Source organism: Xenopus laevis, chromosome 1L (assembly GCF_017654675.1).
Source record: "Xenopus laevis strain J_2021 chromosome 1L, Xenopus_laevis_v10.1, whole genome shotgun sequence".
Lineage (NCBI taxonomy): Eukaryota > Metazoa > Chordata > Amphibia > Anura > Pipidae > Xenopus > Xenopus laevis.
The window spans coordinates 120,759,113-120,785,474 of NC_054371.1; the positions used below are offsets into that span (position 1 = coordinate 120,759,113).

Sequence of the window (26,362 nt, forward strand, 5' to 3'; positions counted from 1 at the left end):
AAGGCCTGAGATTCATTTTCTTATCCAATTTATCCCTGCATATACAGTATCATAACTCATAGTGATAATGTTAAGTGCATTAAAAAAAGATTGTCACTAAAATGATGTAGTAATTCCTTACAAATGACATTCCACTAAAGGTCATACACACAAAAATGTTATCAGTGAACAGCCTCTTTGAAATCTTTAGATAACTGCAACTGCCCCCAAGCTTTGCACCTCGGCACGTGCCTACTCTGCCTACCCCTAGTTTTTGCACCCTCTAACTCACTCTGCCCCCTCCCTCAGGAATTTAATTTGGCCGTTGGCTAATGAGCATACTCAGTTCTTCTCAGCTCAGATTACTAAACCCGCCCTCCAGTCTAACAACCAATGAAGAGATAGCATTGCTGGTTCCCATAGAAACTCTAGCTGTCTGATACTATTTTTTTCTCCTAACCACCTCTCGTGACCTCAGCTTAACCATTACAGTGCTCAACCCCAGCAGAACTTTTAATCTAAGTATGTTGTGTCTGTGTAAAGCTGCATTCTGCATGGCACAAACTTTACAGTATACGTGTCCTGTTTGCAGATGTCAATGTTACTGATGCTGTGTCAGAGAGAAAATGGTCTCCAGGTGAAAGCTGATATTTGTTTTAGAAAAATGTGATGGGGCTGGCAAATGAAGTACAAATGATGTGGCTTGGTTGGAGAAGATATGCCCATGGTAGGAAAATATACATGGTAGGAAAATGTCGGCTTTACATGTATATTATTATAACAGGTAATATTTTTTGCTTAGGATAAATAAGTAAAAGATCTCAAAAAAGACCATAAAGGAAGAGGCCCAGGTGCACTGCCCTGAGTCTTCAACAAGGGGAGCGGATAAAACCGGGAAATTTGTAGAGCAGGCACTGAAAATAAAGGAATTCTTCCACCAGGCGAATAAAAGCAAGTAGAAAAATTATGTCCAAAGCCTTACACTTTTTGTGTTACAAACACTTAGTCATAGCCTATTTGACTCACAAAATTCACAAAAGGCAAGAACTGATGAAGCATTTTTGTAGAATATTTTGAATTTAAGAAAGGGTATTACTATTACTATTATGGTGAAACTACTTCAAAACAGCCAATCTTGAAACTATAATATAGGCATTACTTTAACAGGACCGAACACAATCCTTGATTTAATAAAGGGTATTACTAGTGAAACAATTTTATGTACCATAATTACTGAAAATATAAAATATTTATACAATCTTGCATATTTGACATAAATAATTATGGCCAAGGGCACGATTTTTTTTTTTAAATATCAGCTAATCATAAAATGGTTTTTCACAATCTCCTCAGTGCCACATTCTTCTGGTCCCCTGAAAAACTTAAAATAGCTGATCTACTGTATAATTTCATGGCAAAAGATGCCGAGTGTCTGGGGTGACATTCATGCTCTGCATGAAGGTCTACAGAAGAGTTCAGCTGTATAGACCATGACCAGATTTTCATAGGCAAGTGTCACATGAAACTGCCCTGCACAGATCTAGGCTGGACATAAAACAGACCATGATTTGATGCCAATCATTGTTATTGCTGACAATCCTCAGAGAGTCACAAAATGTATGTGTGCTCACTTCCAGTAGCTGCCCCCAGTACCTAAGCTAGCCATTAAGCAGATCTAGATACGTGACATGAGAAAGAGCCTCTCTGAGCTAAGCAATTGCGAGTGCACTATTTGCATTACAAGATGCATGAAAAAAAGGGAAGGAAACAATGTCATTTAGCAGGTTTTGCAAAGTAAGAATATAGAATGGTTTTAAAAAATTGCTGTTTTGACATAAATGATTGTATCTAGATGCAGTAACATGTACATCTGCTCGAAATGTAGCAGTATGTCTGTGTTTTATACATACAATCGTTTTTTTTTTTTTACATCAAACACTCTTCATAGAAAATCCTCACTATGGAAGGAAGAAAGGAAGAAAAAAATGGCAAGATCATGCTCACCACAAATATATGATGCAATGTACTGTTCTGATGAAAAAACATTTACAGCTGCACAGTAGCAGATAAAAAGGGTAAAAAATGACAGAGAACAGAACTACTAGTAGCAGCTACTTGTCACAGCTACAAAATAGAAATAGTGTGTCTTAGCAAAGCCAATTATCAACAACAGCATTTTGTAGCCACAACTAGTAGCTGCTACTAGTAGCTCCATGTGTCTTTTTACCCTTAAGCTACAGGTCTCTTGTTGTGACTTGTGTCTTTGTTGTGACAAGAGGATGGATCTAAACAGCATACATTGCATGACCCAGAATTTATTTGACCTTCCTGGATTATCTGACCTTTCTGGATTCCTTCTATGCATACTGAGCAGTTTTACAAATGCTAAATAATTAGGCAAAACAAGCATTTGGCATGCTGATACTTGAAAGCATCTGCCCTCATCATCTTTAATGCATTTTTTTTACTAAAGAGCTGATTTATTGAAAATAACTTTATTTTTAGTTTTTGAAAAAAAACACTTTTTGCCTCCTAGACAGAATTTTTGTTTTCAGTTTGAAAAAAACAAAAGCGCAACCCAGCCTAGATCTATTCAAACCAATGGGCTTATTGTTGTGTCCCCAAATGATAATCTTTTTATCACTCCGCTTACTTATGAAATCAAATTTTGTTGCATGTGCAATTGTCCAAAAGAAGAATTAGAAGAAATTCTCCATTTTCCTTCAGATGAAGAGCACTATAGTATTGAGGAACAGCTATTTATTATTCTGATACCTTTTACCAATAGCAGCAGGACTTTTTTGCAAAATATCCAAAATATCTCCAAAAATCTTAGGGGGGTGGCACACAGCATGTCAGGGAGATTAGTTGGCCGCATTAGCGAAGAATTATAGCAGGCGACTAAATCTCCCCGTGTGTTTATTCTGCTTTATTTTCCCCCTTGACAATAGGTGAAAACTGCAACAAAACCACATACTGTATAAATAAATGATGCACGACTCTCATCTTTAAACATTCCTTAGTATTTCCGTTTCCCAGCTGAATCAGAATATAGCCTTATAGTGAATGGAACAGTTTAAAAGCAAAAGTTGCTTGCTTTAAGGCAGAGTAATTGACTGGAAACTTCCAAGAGAAACATTCACTAAAAGCTAGCAACTTGACAAGATGTGATGCATGACATACTGTATGTGCCTACTTTTCAAATTGATGGCGGAAAGGATACTCACCACTTGTTATTGATGTTTCTAGGTTATGCTAATTTTGTAACCTCTGGAATCCAATGCTTACAGTTTATCTATAGAGACAGAACGACGCTTAATACACCGAAACAAACAATAAAGTTTACATTCCAAGGAGTATATTACATATTCCTTTATATCTTCCAACCTTAGTGGGACATCAATACCTAAAAATATACCCCACTTAGTGTAGGCAAGGAAACTCATGGCATATTGAATTTTGGCACAGACACGTCACAGAATTTTGTGTATATAAAATAGCAATCTCTCCACTTTTGATTCTAAATCGTATTTCTTTAATCTTCACCGCTGCCTTACTTTTTTAAGTCTCTCTCTCTAATATATATATATATATATATATATATATATATATATATATATATATATATATATATATATATATATATATATATATATATATAAATTGGTCTATTTCTCTGAAATCCCATAATCTAAAAAGCTTCAAAATATAGGAAAGTCAGTTGAAAATCTTACGTTTTAATGATCTGCAATAGTACAAATGGTACAGGTAAGGAATCTGTTATCCAGAAACCCATTAGCCAGAAAGCTCTGAATTACAAAAAGGCTGTCTCCTGTAGACACCATTTTATCCAAATAATCTACCTTTTTAAAAATGATTTCCAATTTACATGTAATAATAAAACAGTACCTTGTACTTGATCCAAACTAGGATATAATTATTTCTTATTAGAGGCAAAAACAGACTAATGGGCTTGTTTAATATTTACATGATTTTCCAGTAGACTTAAGGTATAAGATCCAAATTCTGAAAAGATCCATTATCTGGAAAATCCCAGGTCCCGAGCATTCTGGATAACAGGCCCCATACCTGTACCTTGTGCTTGATGCTAACTAAGATACGGTAATATTCGCACAAATCCATGCCAATAGCTTAAAAATAATTTTGTATATTTTAATGCTAATTAGGATCATGAACATTGATTGGTAGATGCAGTAAATCTTTCAGGTCTCAAAGTGAAAATGAGTTTTTGACACCTGATATGAGCAAACAATTGAGTGCATTCAAGTTTGTATCTTTGATAGCGACAAAATAATTTTTCAGTTAAACATAATATTTTAAAATTGTAAAATTGCTGAATATTAGCAACAAAATCACACTAATATTAAATGATAGAAGACACTGGTGCAGTGCTGTCAACCCCCCCTATTTTCCGAGAGTTATCAGATTTTTCAATTTGTCCCCTGTCTCCCATCATTCTTACGCATTCCCCCGATTTCTGACAATTTTTCAATGATTTCCAGGCAAAAAATCTGATTTACGCATGTGCAGAACCTTTCAGTGACGTTAGAGGAGCGAAGTGTGCATGTGCAGCGCGGTTTCTATGGCTTCAGGAGAGCCTCTAAACATGTGCGTGACAACGGACTTCACAAACCTGGAACAATTTTGGCTCCACACTGGCGCGTGTCCAGGCCCGGATTTGTGGAAAGGCCACCTAGGCCTTCATTTGGATTTCATAATGTTTAACATGTAGCCCTGCAGCTGTGGCATCTCTCTACATTATTTGAGACACAAGACATAGTTATGATGTCATAAGAGATATTTAACTGAAAGCTATACACATTTCAAACAGAGATTTACTATCTGCACTGTAATTTGCACAAAGGAGGAGGATGTAGAGGAGGTAAAACTCTTACGGAGGAATGTATTAAAAGTCACTAACAGAAAAACTATTCGAAATGCAAAAAGTTTTACTTTGCGCAATTTTACTATAGCTTTTTGCGAACCTGGAAACTGTTTAGCAACCAATTCCGACAGTGGGAGACCGTTTGCGAATTTCATAGTTTGCACAATGCACACAGTAAATGTAATAAAATTTCTTACTGAAAAAGTCGTTATGTTTGCTCCAAAAAATTACGACACCTTCAAGCACTTCTTAAGAGTGCGCAATTAAAATTTGCAATGCGCAATTAAAATTCGCAATGCAATAACCATTTAAGGAACAATATTACATTGCATATTATATTACATGGTGCGAATTGTTTTTCTCTTTGCGACTTTAATAATTACATTCCCCCGCAAGTCTTCAGTCTCTATTGTCTTTGGCCTATAAATCTAGGGTACCAAAAAATAAGTACATAAAAGGTACCTGTCACTCAAAAATTTACCCACCAAAGGTGTAAGTCAATAGAGCCTGCACTTCGAGGGAAACAATAGTTCTTTTTTTTTTTTTTAAATAAATAGAATTGCCCTATGCGCATGTTATGCCATCCGCATTGGGAGGGAGCTCTGGTGTGGGCAGCCATGTTTGGCTGTGTGCATGCACATAATGAGTAATGTCACACACAAGAGCATAACGAGCAAAAGCTCTGGCTGTCTGCAGCGCCGGATTTCACTTCTGGGCGCCCCTAGGCCGCGCGGCCGCCTGGTCGGACCGCGCGGCCTAGGGGCGCCCAGAAGTGAAATCCTAGCGCCGCCTTCCCAGCGCGCCGGCGAAAAAACGCCGGCGCAGCTGGTGTAGTTGAACGGTGGCTGGGCAGCATGCCGCCCCTATTTTTTTGCCGCCCTAGGCCCGGGCCTATGCGGCCTTGCCGCAAATCCGTGCCTGGCATGTCTGGCACTATTCTCAGTGCACAATATGGCCACCCGCACCAGGGCCGGTGCAGTTTCAGCCACAGACGCAAAGATACGATCGTACGAATCAACGAACGGTCAGACTTCCCCATCTCCCGACCAGCCACTATCCATTCTGATCAAATAAAGTACAAAAGAACAGATCAGCCGATGTTCTGCCCCTGACAGCAATCGTACGAAAGTTATGTTCAACCACAGCTAGTGACATTCTCCCTCTGAAAATCGTACGATCGGCAATACATGCAGAGATATTATCGGCAGCCGACAGAAATCTTTTAACCTGTCCTATCGACCAAACGACCGATCTCCTCCAGACGAAAAATGTCGGGACTCTCCACACACGGTCCGAAAATCGTACGAATCCTCAATTTGTACGATCAGATCTTTGCGTCTATGGCCAGCATTAGAGGCAGGCCAAGCAATTACATTTACGTTCCATTCTCTACTTCCTAGACAGCAATCATAGGAAAGTTATGACAATAGTAGTGACAGCCACCTATTGATATCATCAGACATGCAATACATGCAGAGATAATATTGTTAGCCAAAATAAATCTTCTAACCTGTACGATTGACTAAACAACCGATCCCCATGGCACCAAAAATGACAGAATGATCAAAACACGGTCCCAAAATTGTATGAAACGAAAATGCGTATGCCATTATATTTGCTTCTGAGTCCAGCTATAAACAAGATTTTAGCATGATGCAAAGGTTGCTGTAATAACATTATCCACAAAATGGTGGCTCTGCCTGCTAGATGTGATTGTGAATTCCAAGACTAAGGGAAACAACATTTAAATAATCGATAATGTAAGTAAAGTTTATTTTGCTTGACTGACATAATAAAATAAAATTTGGAATTACTTCCTAGCGTGACAGGTCCCCTTTAATAAGAAGAACTATACAGAAGAAAGTAAAGAAGGCCTATGTATGGCAGAAATTAACACATATGAAGAATCATATATAGGGTATATTTTTATTTCCTTAGTAAGCAATAGCAGTTTATGCTTCACATACCCTACTTTTCATGCCATTATAAAACAGCATAAATAATCAGCAGTAAAAGACCATGATACCATAGATACTAGATATTATACAACAAAAACACAGCATCTACTTAAGGGTGGAACTATTAAACACCACAGGCATCCAACCGTCAAGAAGATGCTAACCAGCAGTGCAACCTAATGGCAAAAGCTTTTTTTTGTTGATACACTTTGTTGATGCTATTTTAGTTTATTACATAAACAGAGCCTAGCAGCTGGAAGCAACAATGAACTGTCTTACAATGTACGCATCACATTAATGAGTACTCAAAGAATATTTATTTGTGGCCAGGGCTACCCAAATAAAAGACAAATGGGGGAATGTAATATCAGACACTAACGCAAACACCGTTCGCAATTCTTTCGCAGTGTGGATAAATGTTTGCAAACACTTTGCCCCTCATGCAACAGTAGGATAGCGAATGCAAATTTTTATAGTTTTATATTGTGCACAGTGTATGTAATAAAATTTTGCAAATTGCGTTTTGCGACAACATATTTAATGAAGCTCCAGAGCAGTTGTTAAAGGTTCAAAATGCACAATTAAGATTAACAATTCAATAAAAGCCCAATGAAGAATAATACTTTGCAACATGCACATTTTTATTCGCAAAGTTTTGCTCTTTGCGAATTTTATTACATTTCCCCCAAAGTCTAAATTCAGTCTTCTGGCATACATATATATTTATATATATTTTTTGCAAGACTTTACTTAAATATACACACAAGAAATCAAAGAGTTTCTTTGAATGCTCATCTAAATTCAGCTGAATCTTTTTGTTTAAAAATAGATCTGAAAGCTCAGAATTCAGATTTTGGATATAAATTTATGCAAAATTATGTTTGCTAAAATAGAGGCAAACTGCTGCCACCCTGAGTTTTATGGTTAATCCAGGGGTTTCCAAAATGGGTCAATGAATGTAGCAGACTTGGATCTAAATTAATGACATAAGTCGTGTACTGCATCACATTCCCTTAAAGGGGGTAGTTCACTTTAACATTTACTTTAAGTATGATGTAGACAGTGATATTCTGAGAAAATTTGCAATTGGTGTTTTTTTAATCATTTAGCTTTTTGTTCAGCAGTTCTCCAGTTTGTTATTTGTAATTTTAGCAGCTTTCTGCTTGCAAGGATCCAAGTTACTCTAGCAAACAGGGTGGATTGAATGAGAGACAATCTTTTCTTTTTCATTCTTTTCATGCAGAAAAAAATGACAATATATCGACTTGACTTGAAAGATGAAAAAGGGCCTGAATAGAAAGGTAAGTATCAAAAAGGTAGCTTCACAGAGCAATACCTGTAGTTCTCCAGCTGGTGGGGTCAGTGACCCCCATTTAAAAGATGGAAAGAGTCAAAGGTGGCAAATAATCCCAGAATTGAAGCATATAAAAAATAAAGGCCAATTGAAAAGTGGCTAGAAATAGTATAGGCCATTCTACAACATGCTAAAAGTTATCTTATCTTAACCTTTTAAGTGCCAGCAGAATTTCACATTTTGGTTACGCGAAATGCCAGCCGTTTTTGAAACATTTTGTGCTCTCTCACTTTAGGGGCATTTTCTGAGGGGAAACCTATAGTTTACCTAGGAAAACTATACATTGTTTTTTTCGGTAGAAACTGAGCTTTCTAAATCTGCCTGAGTTTTCATGTATTTACACCTGTGCAAAAAAATTTATAGTGCTAAATACCAAAAAAAAATGAAAAATTACCATTTTTCATCGTATATCAATTTATACCAGAAAAATATTTCATTTTACGGATGAAAATCCAACTGATTTGGAAAGCCTTATGTCTCTCGAACGTGCCAATACCAGATATGTATAGTTTTAGGGAGATTTAGGATTTCTGTACAGCAAAAACTCCCGGCAGTCTATTACCAAATTTTGAAAGCACTAAGGCAGAAAACGGCATGCTTTAGATTCCAAGGCAAAAAATCCTGAAACCGTAGGTTTACCCCAGAAAACCATACATTTTTGAAAAGTACACATTCTGCCGATTACAAAATGGGTAACTATGTCTCTCTACTCACAACTACCAAACATAAAAGCTTGTCTGAACATAGCGGTTTTTCAACAAAAAATTCAAAATTCTGAAAAATCATTTCAAAGGTTTTATTTTGCTGCTCCGCATATCCCAAACTATATTAGGTACCAAGAAAAAGCACCTGAAATATGATTGCCAGGGGTCCACTGAACAATTTGATACCCATTATGCATAGGTTTACCAAAGTATCTGGCATTTAGAGACACCAATATGTAGTTAGCACATCCAAATTGTTCAGGACTTTACTTCAGCTACTGAGAAATCAACACATTGACTGCATTTTTTGTGGGGTAAAAACACAGAATTATATGTTTACCCCCCAAACCCATATATTTTTGGAAAGTACACATTCTACTGAATCTAAAATGGGTACCCATGCCTTTCTGCTCCAAACTACTGAGTCGCAAGGCTTTCCCAAATTTGTCGGTTTTGGTGAAATATCTGAAAATTTCCTCAAACCTTCAACTTCCCAGCACCATATCACCCATGTATCATTACGTACTAAGAAAAAGCACCCTAAATATGATTGCCAGGGTTCCTCTGAACATTTTGGTGGTCATTGTTCATAAGTTTACCAAAGTATCTGGCATTTAGAGGCCCCAAAATGAAGTTAGCGCATACAAACAGTCCCGTGGGTAACTTCAGCTAATGAAAGATCAACACATTGACTGCATTTTTGTGGGGTAAAAACACAGAAATATATGTTTACCCCCCAAAACCCATATATTTTTGGAAAGTACACATTCTACCGAATCTAAAATGGGTACCCATGCCTTTCTGCTCCAAACTACTGAGTCGCAAGGCTTTCCCAAAGTTGTCGGTTTTGGTGAAATATCTGAAAATTGCCTCAAAGCTTCAACTTCCCAGCACCATATCACCCATGTGTCATTACGTACTAAGAAAAAGCACCCTAAATATGATTGCCAGGGTTCCTCTGAACATTTTGGTGGCCATTGTTCATAAGTTTACCAAAGTATCTGGCATTTAGAGTCCCCAAAATGAAGTTAGCGCATACAAACAGTCCCGTGGGTAACTTCAGCTAATGAAAAATCAACACATTGACTGCATTTTTGTGGGGTAAAAACACAGAAATATATGTTTACCCCCCAAACCCATACATTTTTGGAAAGTACACATTCTACCGAATCTAAAATGGGTACCCATGCCTTATTGCTCCAAACTACTGAGTCGCAAGGCTTTCCCAAAGTTGTCGGTTTTGGTGAAATATCTGAAAATTGCCTCAAAGCTTCAACTTCCCAGCACCATATCACCCATGTGTCATTACGTACTAAGAAAAAGCACCCTAAATATGATTGCCAGGGTTACTCCGAACAGTTTGGTGGCCATTGTTCATAGGTTTACCAAAGTATCTGGCATTTAGAGGCCCCAAAATGAAGTTAGCGCATACAAACAGTCCCGTGGGTAACTTCAGCTAATGAAAAATCAACACATTGACTGCATTTTTGTGGGGTAAAAACACAGAAATATATGTTTACCCCCCAAACCCATATATTTTTGGAAAGTACACATTCTACTGAATCTAAAATGGGTACCCATGCCTTTCTGCTCCAAACTACTGAGTCGCAAGGCTTTCCCAAAGTTGTCGGTTTTGGTGAAATATCTGAAAATTGCCTCAAAGCTTCAACTTCCCAGCACCATATCACCCATGTGTCATTACGTACTAAGAAAAAGCACCCTAAATATGATTGCCAGGGTTCCTCCGAACAGTTTGGTGGCCATTGTTCATAGGTTTACCAAAGTATCTGGCATTTAGAGGCCCCAAAATGAAGTTAGCGCATACAAACAGTCCCGTGGGTAACTTCAGCTAATGAAAAATCAACACATTGACTGCATTTTTGTGGGGTAAAAACACAGAAATATATGTTTACCCCCCAAACCCATACATTTTTGGAAAGTACACATTCTACCGAATCTAAAATGGGTACCCATGCCTTATTGCTCCAAACTACTGAGTCGCAAGGCTTTCCCAAAGTTGTCGGTTTTGGTGAAATATCTGAAAATTGCCTCAAAGCTTCAACTTCCCAGCACCATATCACCCATGTGTCATTACGTACTAAGAAAAAGCACCCTAAATATGATTGCCAGGGTTACTCCGAACAGTTTGGTGGCCATTGTTCATAGGTTTACCAAAGTATCTGGCATTTAGAGGCCCCAAAATGAAGTTAGCGCATACAAACAGTCCCGTGGGTAACTTCAGCTAATGAAAAATCAACACATTGACTGCATTTTTGTGGGGTAAAAACACAGAAATATATGTTTACCCCCCAAACCCATACATTTTTGGAAAGTACACATTCTACCGAATCTAAAATGGGTACCCATGCCTTATTGCTCCAAACTACTGAGTCGCAAGGCTTTCCCAAAGTTGTCGGTTTTGGTGAAATATCTGAAAATTGCCTCAAAGCTTCAACTTCCCAGCACCATATCACCCATGTGTCATTACGTACTAAGAAAAAGCACCCTAAATATGATTGCCAGGGTTCCTCAGAACATTTGGTGGCCATCGTTCATAAGTTTACCAAAGTATATGGCATTTAGAGGCCCCAAAATGAAGTTAGCACATACAAATTGTCCGGTGGGTAACTTCAGCTAATGAAAAATTAACACATTCACTGCATTTTTGTGGGGTAAAAACACAGAAATAGATGTTTACCCCCCAACCCCATATATTTTTGGAAAGTACACATTCTACAGAATCTAAAATGGGTACCCATGCCTTTCTGCTCCAAACTACTGAGTCGCAAGGCTTTGCCAAATTTGGCGGTTTTGGTGAAATATCTGGAAATTGCCTCAAAGCTTCAACTTTCCAGCATCGTATTGTCCATGTATCATTACCAGCATAAAGCATCCTAAATATAAACATATGGGTCTACTAAACAGTTTGATGCCCAATGTGCATAGATATACCAAACTATGTGGCGCACAGAGACCCCCAAATGACAATATGTATAGACATTTTCACGGCTGACGCTCTGGCTGTTGCAATATGAGCACCTGGAGTGTGTATTATGCGACATTAGACCCCCCTAACAGTACAGAGACCCCAGAAAACCATATATTTTCAGAAAGTACACATTCTGACGAATCCAATATGGGTAAATAAGTGTTTCTACTGCAAACTGCCAAACTGCAAAGCAATGCTGAACATAACGGTTTTTATCAAATTTCTGAAAATCGTCACAAAGCTTGAATTCTACCCCATTATATGCCACACATTTCGTAACGTATCAGCATAAAACATCCTAAATATGAACGCCAGGGGTCTACTGAACACTTTGATGCCCAGTATGCATAGATATACCAAACTATGTGGCGCACAGAGACCCCCAAATGACAATAGTGTATATACATTTTCATGGCTGACGCGCTGGCTGCTGCAATATGAGCACCTGGTGTGCGTATTATGCGACATTAGACCCCCCTAACAGTACAGAGACCCCAGAAAACCATATATTTTCAGAAAGTACACATTCTGACGAATCCAATATGGGTAAATAAGTGTTTCTACTGCAAACTGGCAAACAGCAAAGCAATGCTGAACATAACGGTTTTTATCAAATTTCTGAAAATCGTCACAAAGCTTGAATTTTACCCCATTATATGCCCCACATTTCATAACTTATCAGCATAAAACATCCTAAATATGAACGCCAGGGGTCTACTGAACACTTTGATGCCCAATATGCATAGATATACCAAACTATGTGGCGCACAGAGACCCCCAAATGACAATAGTGTATATACATTTTCACGGCTGACGCTCTGGCTGCTGCAATATGAGCACCTGGAGTGTGTATTATGCGACATTAGACCCCCCTAACAGTACAGAGACCCCAGAAAACCATATATTTTCAGAAAGTACACATTCTGACGAATCCAATATGGGTAAATAAGTGTTTCTACTGCAAACTGCCAAACTGCAAAGCAATGCTGAACATAACGGTTTTTATCAAATTTCTGAAAATCGTCACAAAGCTTGAATTCTACCCCATTATATGCCACACATTTCGTAACGTATCAGCATAAAACATCCTAAATATGAACGCCAGGGGTCTACTGAACACTTTGATGCCCAGTATGCATAGATATACCAAACTATGTGGTGTACAGAGACCCCCAAATGACAATAGTGTATATACATTTTCACGGCTGACGCTGGCTGCTGCAATATGAGCACCTGGTGTGTGTATTATGCGACATTAGACCCCCCTAACAGTACAGAGACCCCAGAAAACCATATATTTTCAGAAAGTACACATTCTGACGAATCCAATATGGGTAAATAAGTGTTTCTACTGCAAACTGCCAAACTGCAAAGCAATGCTGAAAATAACGGTTTTTATCAAATTTCTGAAAATCGTCACAAAGCTTGAATTTTACCCCATTATATGCCCCACATTTCGTAACGTATCAGCATAAAACATCCTAAATATGAACGCCAGGGGTCTACTGAACACTTTGATGCCCAATATGCATAGATATACCAAACTATGTGGCGCACAGAGACCCCCAAATGACAATAGTGTATATACATTTTCACGGCTGACGCGCTGGCTGCTGCAATATGAGCACCTGGTGTGTGTATTATGCGACATTAGACCCCCCTAACAGTACAGAGACCCCAGAAAACCAGATATTTTCAGAAAGTACACATTCTGAAGAATCCAATATGGGTAAATAAGTGTTTCTACTGCAAACTGCCAAACTGCAAAGCAATGCTGAACATAACGGTTTTTATCAAATTTCTGAAAATCGTCACAAAGCTTGAATTTTACCCCATTATATGCCCCACATTTCTTAACGTATCAGCATAAAACATCCTAAATATGAACGCCAGGGGTCTACTGAACACTTTGATGCCCAGTATGCATAGATATACCAAACTATGTGGTGTACAGAGACCCCCAAATGACAATAGTGTATATACATTTTCACGGCTGACGCGCTGGCTGCTGCAATATGAGCACCTGGTGTGTGTATTATGCGACATTAGACCCCCCTAACAGTACAGAGACCCCAGAAAACCAGATATTTTCAGAAAGTACACATTCTGACGAATCCAATATGGGTAAATAAGTGTTTCTACTGCAAACTGCCAAACTGCAAAGCAATGCTGAACATAACGGTTTTTATCAAATTTCTGAAAATCGTCACAAAGCTTGAATTTTACCCCATTATATGCCCCACATTTCGTAACGTATCAGCATAAAACATCCTAAATATGAACGCCAGGGGTCTACTGAACACTTTGATGCCCAATATGCATAGATATACCAAACTATGTGGCGCACAGAGACCCCCAAATGACAATAGTGTATATACATTTTCACGGCTGACGCGCTGGCTGCTGCAATATGAGCACCTGGTGTGTGTATTATGCGACATTAGACCCCCCTAACAGTACAGAGACCCCAGAAAACCAGATATTTTCAGAAAGTACACATTCTGAAGAATCCAATATGGGTAAATAAGTGTTTCTACTGCAAACTGCCAAACTGCAAAGCAATGCTGAACATAACGGTTTTTATCAAATTTCTGAAAATCGTCACAAAGCTTGAATTTTACCCCATTATATGCCCCACATTTCTTAACGTATCAGCATAAAACATCCTAAATATGAACGCCAGGGGTCTACTGAACACTTTGATGCCCAGTATGCATAGATATACCAAACTATGTGGTGTACAGAGACCCCCAAATGACAATAGTGTATATACATTTTCACGGCTGACGCGCTGGCTGCTGCAATATGAGCACCTGGTGTGTGTATTATGCGACATTAGACCCCCCTAACAGTACAGAGACCCCAGAAAACCATATATTTTCAGAAAGTACACATTCTGACGAATCCAATATGGGTAAATAAGTGTTTCTACTGCAAACTGCCAAACTGCAAAGCAATGCTGAACATAACGGTTTTTATCAAATTTCTGAAAATCGTCACAAAGCTTAAATTTTACCCCATTATATGCCCCACATTTCGTAACGTATCAGCATAAAACATCCTAAATATGAACGCCAGGGGTCTACTGAACACTTTGATGCCCAATATGCATAGATATACCAAACTATGTGGCGCACAGAGACCCCCAAATGGATATAAAGTAGATAAAATTTACAAGGCAAAACAAAATAAGGCAGTAAAGAGTGAAATGCAAAAAAATCCAATAAAACCACAAAAATCAATGTTTTTTTTCCAGACTAGTGTTATCGGCCGTCAGAATCACAGTTTGAATATTTTAGCTGGGCCAAACAGGTTATACGGCTAGAAACAAGTGAACACAACATACGCAGAGCTGAAAATGCAATAAAATGGCTAAAAATTCAATAAAATGGCTAAAAATGCACCAAAATACCCAAAATTGCAATATAATCACCGAAATAACATAAAAAAGATATTGCACAGTACGGTTAGCGAATACGCTATTCGTAATGGCAATAAAACATTTTTTTCAGCCAAAAAAAGAGACGATGCGATAAGAAAAAAAAAAAAAAGCCACAATGCCATGTATGTGCGTGTGCGTGTGTACAAATGGTAAATTACGTTATGTGCGCGTGTGTGCGTGTGCACATGTGTGTAAGTGCAGTGAGTGTAAGTGACCCCCCCAATCCCCAAAAATGTATGTGTAAGTGTGTGTAAGTGTGAATCTAAGTGTGTATTACTGTAATAAGTGTGTGTTGGTGTGTTTGTGTGTGTAATTGTTGCACTAACCTGAAAAAATCGCTGGAGACTGTTGCAGGCGATCAGGAAGACTCCCTGGAAGACATCTGCCTCGTGGTTCCTGTCTGTGTGCTGTGGGGGCGGAGATCGTCGATCCGGTGCAGGCTGCAGCAGCAGGACACGTAAGTAACACGTGCCTGCTGCTGTTTTTGGGCCCCTGGGCGATCGCGCCCCAGGGGCCACTCGATCCCCTGCTCTGCTCGTTGCCTAGGGGCAGGGGATCGAGCAGGAACGGAGCGAGCGGCTCTAACAGCCGCTCCTCCGCTTCTGAACCCGGAAGTGCTGCAGAACGTAGAATCTACGTTCTGTGGCATTTCAAGTACCTTTGCCACAGAACGTAGATTCTACGATCTGTGGCATTTAAAGGGTTAAAGGTGCCTGGCACCTGCATAAATTACTGGAATCAATATTGGAAAAAATCAACAATCTTCACAACTGATGCATTGTATTGCAAATACAAGAAAAAGGTAACAAAGCCTTGAAATAAAAACACAAGGCAATGTACCAGAATTGTATACAAAACCAAATTCCTAATGACTGCACCAGAAGGTAGCAATCTAAAGGAAAACGTAAAGTGTATTCTATACTTTCAAGGGGTTATTCACCTTTACGTTAACTTTTAGTATGTTATGGAATGGCCAAATCTAAGTAACTTTTCAATAAGTTTTAATTTTTTTTTTTTTATATAGTTTTTTTAATTCTTCTGACTCTTTCCAGCTTTCACATGGTGGTCATTGACCCCATCTAAAAAAAGAAAACAAATGTGCTGTAAGACTACACATTTATTGTTGTTGCTACTTTTTATTACTTATCTCTCTATTCAGGCCATATCCTATTCATTTTACAGTCTCTTATCTGAATGGTTGCCGGGTAATTTGGACCTTAGCGACCAGATTGCTGAAATTGCAAAATGGAGAGCTACTGAATAAAAAGCTAAATAACTCGAAAATAACTGCAAATTGTCTCAGAATATCATTCTTTTCATCACACTAAAAGTTTTCTCAAAGGTAAACCACCCCTTTAATTTCTATTCAGTTTGATTAGTCTTTACAAAAAAGTAATAAGAAAATGTCTTCTTTTAAGCATATAATCAATGTTTCTCTAATCCCATGCTTAATTAATCATTGCATTAAAAGTGAAATATATCACTAAACAAAATACATTTATATGTGGTTGTTTACGTATATTTTTTGTAATGCCTACTTATAATAGCTAACATTTTTAAAGAGAAGGTAACAGAAATGAAGCCATTGCTAGTTTTGTAAAACAAATAGAGGAAATTATGCGACTAGAAATCTCCTTTTCAACCCACCAAAACGTGTTTTCATTGCTATGAAAATGCTTGAGTTTGGTTGTTTTCTTATATCTCATCAAATCCATGTGGCTAATTAAGGTACAAAGTATAGGTCCGGTTATGAAATAGATTATAAACATCTACTACAGTTTATTGGATGCTCTTGTAATAGCAATCGTTCCCCTTTAAAAACAAACATCTGACTTGTTGCACTGATGGAGCAAACTTTTCGGCAGTTATTAAGACTCCCCTTTTCTACATACCTTTTAAAGACTCCTACTTCACACATAAAAGTAAAGGCTTTTTGAAGAAATGTATCTATCACTTTGAAATTTGTCTAACAGACTAAGGCACTTGTGCAGTTTGCAACATTAGGTCCGACTGCAAAACAGAAAAACAAATAAGAGCCAACTGTGTGTACTACACATGAGGACCCACACCCAGCCACAGGTTTACAAGTCAGATATTACAAAAATAATACAAAGTAGACAGCTGAAATAGGGAGTGTGTTTTCTTGTTTTAAATAACAATACAATGTGATGCTTGGTCCATTAGTGTCCATTTTGTAGGTTTAAAAAACAAAACAAATTTTCCGATATGTTTTATACCCCGAAGCTGGAAATAGCTTGAATCAGAAAATACTCCAGCTAAAACCTGTCAGTGTCATGTAGGAGTCAATGGCAGGGGTCTCTTGAACCAGTTGAAGATTTTAAAAGCCTGCATGATGTTTGGGTTTCTTTTGGCGGGTTTCGCTTAATTTGAACAATTTGGGTTTTTTTTCCAACCAGAAACGCAATTAATTCAAGTTTATGGGTTTTTAACTTCAAATTCACTGATTTGAGTTTTTTTTACATTCAAGTTTTTTCTTAAAATTAGAAAACATTAGAGTTGTGAGTTAATTCAAGATATAAAAAAACCTCAGACCTCTAAAACTCGACCTTTTATAAATAACCACTTTAATGGCATTGTGTTGGGGGCTTCTTCATAGATAGGACAGTGAGGTTGTGGGCTGCACTGCTGGGTGATGTTGTGATGGCTGATTCTGTTAAAGAGTGGCTTGGATGATTTCTTGGACAGACATAATATCCAAGGCTATAGTGATACTAAAATCTACAATATACATATACAATTAAAAGCAATGCCTACTGGGGCTGATTGAAACTTTAATTATTCTGATGTTTTGTTTTCTTCTGCTATCAATCATGAACAAAGGCTGGAATAAAAAAATACAAATCTCAATACAGGCATCCAACAAAACTAAAGCACTAAAAAGTTAGTTAAACCAGACCTAAATCGCTCAAAGCTATACGACACCTCATTTTGCATCTCATTTACTTGTCGTTGAACAAGTATAATAATTGGTTGGGGAAAAAAAGTCAATAAAACAAGCAATTCAAAACTCATCGAGAAGTGTGTCAAACAGATAAGAAAATCAGAGATACAACAGATTTAACACCATATGTTTTACTACATTGTTTTACTGCCATTGATCACAGAGTAAACAAATCCTAAGCGGAGAGAACCAGGAGAGCTTATTGCAGCAGAGATGCTCAAGTAGATAAGTTAAAAGTCTAAAGGCAGTTGTAGGAAATGCCTTATACTAGTTACTGTGCAAACACTTATTTTTTATTCTTTATAGTATATCCTGTAATTTTAGACAGGGAAATTTAAATTCACATGCTAAAAATTATAACATAGGTTGAATTCCAGAGACTCTACAGCATGGGTTTTAAATGGTTAAGTTGATGCTTTATAGTACAGGTATAGGATCCATTATCCAGAATGCTTGGGACCTGTGATTTTCCGGATAATGGATATTTTCATAATTTGGATCTTCATAACTTTAATCTACTAGAAAATCATGTAAACATTAAATAAATCGTTTTTGGTTTTATTTCCAATAAGAATTAATTATATCTTAGTTGGGATCAAGTGCAAGGTACAATTTTATGATTACAGAGAAAAAAGAAATCATTTTAAAAACCTAACATTATTTGGATAAAATGGGGTCTATGGGAGACCATTTCGTAATTCAGAGCTTTTTGGATAACAGGCTTCCAGATAACGTATTCCATACCTGTATTACATGTCCATGTTGATAAATTCAGTATTTATTAACCATACAAGACATAGGGGAACTGCCATGACACCCTTTTTGTAAAGATTTTCTATTGAAATGTATTTCTTGATGGATGCTGGGTGAGCAATTAGTATTCTGGGAAGCCTACAGTGATGTCATAGCATGCCTAGACTGGCATCTGGATATTATGAAAACAAGTTGAGCTGGCACTCATGAAATCCCATGTAGTCAGGCATAATATAAAAAAGAATGCTTCAGGCATTGCACTAGCCTATGATCAAGCCCAACAGAAGGCCAACATTGTATAAGCCTTTGTACCATACCATAATGTAAATAAATATTTTTCTATTACACCCGACCAACGGGATACCACAAGTTTGCTCGTTATGTCTCTTGCCAAATTCTGTGGTCATCTGCACATGGACCACACATTATACCCAGAGGGCTTCAATTTGCACAATATCTTAATCCAATTATATTCAATCTGGTACACTGGCAAACATCAGGAACTGTTGTAAATTGCCACAGGCTGGTGCTTTATATTGACAAGGTAGGGTAGGGGACTTTCTATACATGAAATGCCAGGGCCTGTTTTGAAGCTCAGCTCTGCCTTATTCAAAAGCCTTTGGCCTTGATTATAACCCCAATTCTCACCTACATTAGCCCTTTTCCAGCATGGCTGGAGCAATAATATCTATTTATCTTTAATAGGGCTCAAGCGCTACAGTGACATTCTGTCATTAATTAAGCCAGATGCATCTGTAACCTTATTAAATCACATATGCATCTAGGCAACATATACAGCTAGTTATTAAAACACATATGCATCTAGCCAACATAAACTGCTAGACATTTCCACCTTCTAATAATGAAACAAAACAAACAAAAAAAAAGGCACACTATACAAGGTATTTGATCCCTTATCCAGAAATATCCAGTTATACAGAAAGCTCCAAATTAACAGAATGCCATCTCCCCTTATAACAAAATAATTGTCAATAAATGATTTCCTTTTTTTTTCTTCTTTGTAATAATAAAACAGTACCTTGGACTTGATGGTAACTACGCTTCGTGAATCCATATTTCCGGCAAACCAATCCTACTGGGTTTATTTAATGTTGAAATCATTTTTAGCTACTTAAGAAATGAAGATTCATTTACAGAAAAATCCCTGATCAGAAAAAAAAAACCCCCAACATTGAAGATAATAGATCCTAAACCTGTACAGGTGTGGGATCTGTTATCGGGAAACCCGTTATCCAGAAATCATTACAGAATAGCTGTCTCCCATAGACTCCATTATAATCCAAATTTTTTGAAATGATTTCCCTTTTTAGTGTAATAAGAAAACAGTACCTTGTACTTGATCCAAACTAAGATATAATGAATCTTTATTGGAAGCAAAACCAGCCTATTGGTTTTATTTCGTGTTTCCATGATTTTCTAGTAGACTTAAGATATGGAGATCCAAATTACGGAAAGATCCGTTATCCGGGAAAACCCCAGGTCCCGAGCATTCTGGATAATAGGTCCCATACCTGTTGCTCTCTAATGACATTGCTGCCAAGCCTCAGCTGTATTTTAAACATCCCTCTGTCTATATCATGAGTGGGGGTTAAGGACAAGTCACTTCTGTTGTCACTGCACTGTCAGCTTTGGATAATTAGAACTAATTCTATGCGTATAACGGACAATGTCACCTTCGTTGCATTTTATTTAGATGCTTTCCCACACTATTAAATCTGGCTTTCCATGACAAATAGAGAAAGGCCAAACGCACTCTCTAGAATGAATGGCTGTTGCCTTGAGCAACAGGGATGTTGTCAGCAGAATGGAGGCAGCAGTAAACAGCCCACAGTGAGGGAAGCCCAACCTGTTGTACTATTCCCTACATCTACCCCGTCACAGGGCGCCTGTTAGAAATAAGGCCTCTCTGCTGTCAGTGGTAGAACCTTAATAACACCTGAATGGCTGCAGATTGAGCATAGTGTTAGCATTGCCATTTTGCCCTGCTATGCTTCCTACCCCAGAGTTCCTTCACAGTGTCCAGGCTAAATGTGCAGCCATGAATTGTGAGAATTGTAGTTTAACAAGAGCAGCAGCTCAGCTGACAGGGTGGGATATCCCTGATTGGCACTGCATTTTCAATACACAAACCAAAGGTTTTCTCATTAGAGTGGGTGTAAGCAGCCAAGTGGAAAGCCAAACACAGGCAGTAGCCAGACAGCCACACTGACACCATGGGTTTTTTTCCCTTTACCTTCACACTGGAAGCCGGCGAGCCCCCATATAAAATCCGTGCAGTGGTGACAGAAGGTGGGCTTGGTGAGGGTGACTTTCCTGAAGCTGTGAGCTGGGGACAGGGGCGCCTGTTTGAGCTGCTGGTGTTTGGCTCCTGGTGAAGAGGAGGACGGGGAGCCGAAGTGGGGGGATGCCGTTCGCTTATGCTGTTGCGGCGGGGTCCTGTTCTTTCCCCTTCCGAGCTTGGGGCTGGAAGATGGGCTGCTGTTACTGCTGCCTCCCCCTCCGCGATAGCCGAGATTGCCAAACCGAGATCTAGCTCCGTCTGCAGCCATCGTTCCCTCTTGCACAGAGAGCAGGGGAGGGCCCAAGGTTGACTGCTTTTTTTTTTCTTAAATCAGGAAAAAGAAAGTCCAGGCTGAAGAGGAAACGTGCAAGAAGAAGGAGATTTCGCCAAACAATGTTATGTCTGCCAGACGCTACAGGTTCCAAATCCCTACGGGGTTCCCACGGCGGTCGGATGGACGGGGAGAGAAAGAGAATAATGATATGGGGAAGGCATCTCCTTCCTCACCGGCGGCAGCCACGGAGCTCTGAGACTCAAGAGAGAGCGCAAGGCGAGACTGTGCTCAGGGCTGACCCAGCTGAGCTGTGACTGGAGAGTCCGCCCATCCCGTCAGTGTGCAGGGGCAGGGGGCGGATAGTACTGACACTCTCTTTCACTGACAGTCTCTTCCCTTTCACTCTCTCTACTCCACTCTCGCTACTTCCCTTTCACACACACATGCTCAGGCTGTCTCTGTTGTCCATGAGTGTCTCATAACATCTCCAAGTTTCCTCTCACTTTGACAGTCACTGACTCCCAGCTCTGTCTCTGCCTGCTCTCATTCAAACACCACACCAACACTTTCTTCGTCCATTCACTGACTCTTCTCTTTCAGAACTGACACAAATGAGTGTGACTAATGTACAGACCCAGTAACCATCCAAGCTTTACCTCAGTCACTTATTTGCTGCTTTTCCCTCACATTATCTACTGTATTACTCCTGAATGTGCTTCTACATAGGCAGATATTGGGCACCAATTTGGTCTTTCATTGCTGAATTAGCAGCCAGTTGCCAGGAATCAAAACAAACAATTGTAATCAATACCTGAAACCAGGCTGCTTCAAATGCTGATTACACCAGGCTGAAAGTCCTGTCCTGCAGTCCATGGTCACCATCATTTACCTAGAAATCATGAGATTTAGTGATAGTCTTTAGAACTGAACATTTAAGTTAAGGTCCCCATAGATGCAAAGATTTTTCTTGCTGAACGACCGTTTTTAGCGAAGTCCGACCAATCCTTCGAAATTATCATGAGGTTAGTGGGATTCGAACGATCGTACATCTTACGATTTTTCAGCCGACATCTGTCAGAAAATTGATCGGTCCCAGTGCAATCTATCTATGTTTGTAGGGCCAAGCAGGCAGCTACCCTTTGTTTTCCTGCCAATATCGCCTGAAATGGTCTATTCAGTTGATGGACATCGAGATAATCATGGTCTCACGATGGCGATCGGATCTTTTAAAAATCTTAACATCTATGGCCAACTTAAGTCTGATTTGGCACGTCTGTAGGGATAGTGGAAAAATATCCCATTGCCTCACTGGAATTACTCAGCCTTTAAACTTTAACGCACTGACACTCCCTGACTTACTTTCTCACTATGTAATAAAATATTATGGCACTATTATTGTTTGGATGCACACATGCTGGACAAAACAGTCACAAACATCCATAATGGGAGCAGTTCACCTGATACATGTGTATCAATATGACCATTATGCATACGGGTTTAAGCTAAAGCATTATTTTGGTCTATTTTGTTTGCAATCAGCTGACGTTATATACTCCATTTATCTTTATGCTATACCCATGATTATCAAATCAACAGAGAAGTGACCAATGTGCTGGGGCTGCCTGGTAAACACATCTGAATTCTGGTGCAAAAAAAAGTCCCAGCTCTTTACAACCTATTAGTAATAGATGACATCACTTTCATTATTCTGACATAAACTCAAGCTCTGTCTTCTAAACTTTTTCCAATAATAATTTATGTAGGTCTAAGAAAGGCAAGACTTCATTGTATCCAACCTTATATGTGGGATTTGTACGTTCATGGCCCCTGAAAAATAGCAGTGCCTAAAGCAATCACCTGGATTTGTTTTCCACAAATGTACAGTTCCTTTATTTTGATCTGAAGGACTTGTATTCATGTAATAACAAAGTAACATTAAATTCAGATTCAACCTTTTGCAAATGACATCCAGGTCAGAGGAAGGCAAACACTAGACTAGAGATACATCTTGAATACATATGACTATGAAGATTTTCATTCTTCCAGGACAGGTCATGGTATATCTAGTATAGGTAAATCTAAAAACAACTGGACTTGCTGAGTACTCAGCAAGTCCACTTGTTTTTAGATTTACCTATACAAAATATACCTTGAGTACAGTTTTTCTAAACAATTCACATAATTGACATTTTGAGAGAGCCCTGAAATGAAAAGCTACCTCAAGATGGTATCAGTGTACGGATGACCTCTGAATGTTGCATCTGAACAGAAACAAACTTGTACTTATTCAACCTCACATTAATGCTGTTTTCAGTGCTGTGCCTAAGTTTACAAAAAGGTTTTCTAGTTGGTCCCATAGCATAGGGCCACAGAGCAACATGGAATGGGCCACCAGTTAGGCATCACTAATGTAACTAATTTTACTTTGAGTGTAACCCTTTTATTGTCATACTAAATAACTAAATAAATCCTTACTACATCTTGGCGCAAAAAGGAATTATGTCCAGCAGTTCCACAAGTGCATCCTTTCAGCATGCATAGATATATAAGCCAAGTGAAAAGAGGCAGCACCTTCTAAATTGATTGATACCACAGTCATTTAAAGGTTAACGCTTAGATGCAAAAACGATATAAAAATAGCACACATGTAGCAACCTGGATTGAGTGTTCACTTATTTAACATTGATTACTGGTTATGCTGTTTCCAGTTTCAAAGACACTTCCTGGTTCACAGACTTTTTCTACAGTCATTCTCTTGCCCAGTCTTGAGCACTGTGGTAATCTATCCTTGGAAGTCTGTAAATATGTTACTCAGAGTGATATCACACAGCAGCCTGAAGCAATGTGTTATTATTAGTATTTGTGGTGGAATAGCTTCTTGTCGTGGTGCTAACTGTCCACTCTAGGCTGCAATGTGACATCTCTAGGCCTATGTTCAAGAGTGATTGTTTGCAGAAGTTTCAACTGTTGTATAGTTGATAAATGTCCCTCAGTTATCAATGCCCCATAGACTCTAACTCTGTTTTACATACTGGGGCATATTTACTAAGGGTCGAATATCGAGGGTTAATTAACCCTCGATATTTGAACATCGAAGTAAAATCCTTCGACTTCGAATATCGTAGTTGAAGGCTATACCGTTTTTACTTTGATCGAACGATCGAAGGAAAAATCGCTTGATCGAACGATTAAATCCTTCTAATCGAACGATTCGAAGGATTTTAATCCATCGATCGAACGATTTTCCTTCGATCAGAAATTGCTTAGAAAGCTTATGGGGAAGGTCCCCATAGGCTAACATTGGTGCTCGGTAGGTTTTAAGTGGCGAAGTAGGTAGTCAAAGTTTTTTTTAAAGAGACACTACTTCGACTATCGAATGGTCGAATAGTCGAATGATTTTTTAGTTCGAATCGCTTCAAAGTCGTAGTCGAAGGTCTAAGTAGCCTATTCGATGGTCGAAGTACCCAAAAAAAAAACTTTGAAAGTTTTTTTACTTCAAATCCTTCACTCAAGCTTAGTAAATGTGCTCCTAAGTCTACATTTTCCTCTAACACCCTATATATCCATGTGCCGTATTCCACTACAATCATTGCTCTGACAAGCCATCAATATGTTCCTAAAGGGTCACCATCCTTTCATAATATCCCCTTTTAAAACATATTTCTGTTAATTTTATGGTTAATTAGACCAGGCCCTAGTGGGCCCCGCCAATATGTATCTGTGCTATGTGGTTACAAGGGTCCATTTAGCATAGCAACCAGGTAAAGATAGATTGAAAGATGACTAGGAGGTGATTAATAAAAATATAGCTTCTGGATTAATATGATTTTGTTTGTCAGGTTCAGTAACACAAAAATGCCTATAAACTCTTCATTCCAAAGATGCTATACAAGGGGGATGATTTATCAACTTTCATATCATTTTTTACATGCCTTTAAAAAATGACATGAAAACCACAACTATTTGACATTTAATACAAGAATAAAGCACAACAAACTAATTAAAAACGACACCATCTTAAAGTTGCCGAGGTCATGTATATTTTACTGGGAGCTGTCATTTGCAGATTATAAAATATTTATTTTTTTGTGGTTTTAGTGGATTTCAGGATTTTTTTCACTTTTTTCACTCCCCTGTACCATAAAGCGCAACAATTCTCAGCTTCCTAGTGCTAGTAAATTTGTTGGATTTTTTCAACATGTGGAGTGTAAGAGCTTGGATTTTCCTGCAGATGTAAACTCACTATTCTAGAAATCTAGGATACATAATTAATACTTACTTTTTCTGTATGGAAAACCCCTCTTGTCATGTAAAGGGGAGAGGAGGGTCCTTAATAGTCCACATATATAACAGAGGCAGGGCAGGTGGTTTGTTCTTCACATGAAGCTGAAAAAAGCCCACCTTCCACCACCCATTCTCACTATCTTCTACAGAGGATCTATTGAAAGCATTTTATGCAGCTGCATCGCTACCTGGTATGGAAACTGCTCTGTATCAGATCGCAAGATCCTGCAGCGGGTGGAGAGGACAGTGGAAAAGATCATTGGGGTCTCGCTTCCTGCAATCATGGAAATGTACCCCACCCGCTGTCTCCAGAAGGCTACCAGCATTGTCAGGGATAGCACCCACCCTGCACATGATCTCTTTACCCTTCTGCCATCCTGTAAAAGATACCGCAGTATTCGATCGATGACTTCCAGAATGCAGAACAGTCTATTTCCACAAGCCATCAGGTATCT

General features: G+C 38.6%; 1 protein-coding gene across 1 annotated transcript in view; it reads right to left on the minus strand.

Moving 5' to 3' along the window:
• Positions 1-22,300, minus strand: part of dgkq.L (diacylglycerol kinase theta L homeolog) — a 107,405-nt gene extending 85,105 nt beyond the window's left edge. The window contains exon 1 of the mRNA XM_018256662.2: positions 21,302-22,300. Within this exon, the coding sequence (XP_018112151.1) occupies positions 21,302-21,617 (316 nt within the window). The 5' untranslated portion in view covers positions 21,618-22,300. The remainder of the gene's footprint in view (positions 1-21,301) is intronic.
• Between the last annotated feature and the right edge of the window lie 4,062 nt (positions 22,301-26,362).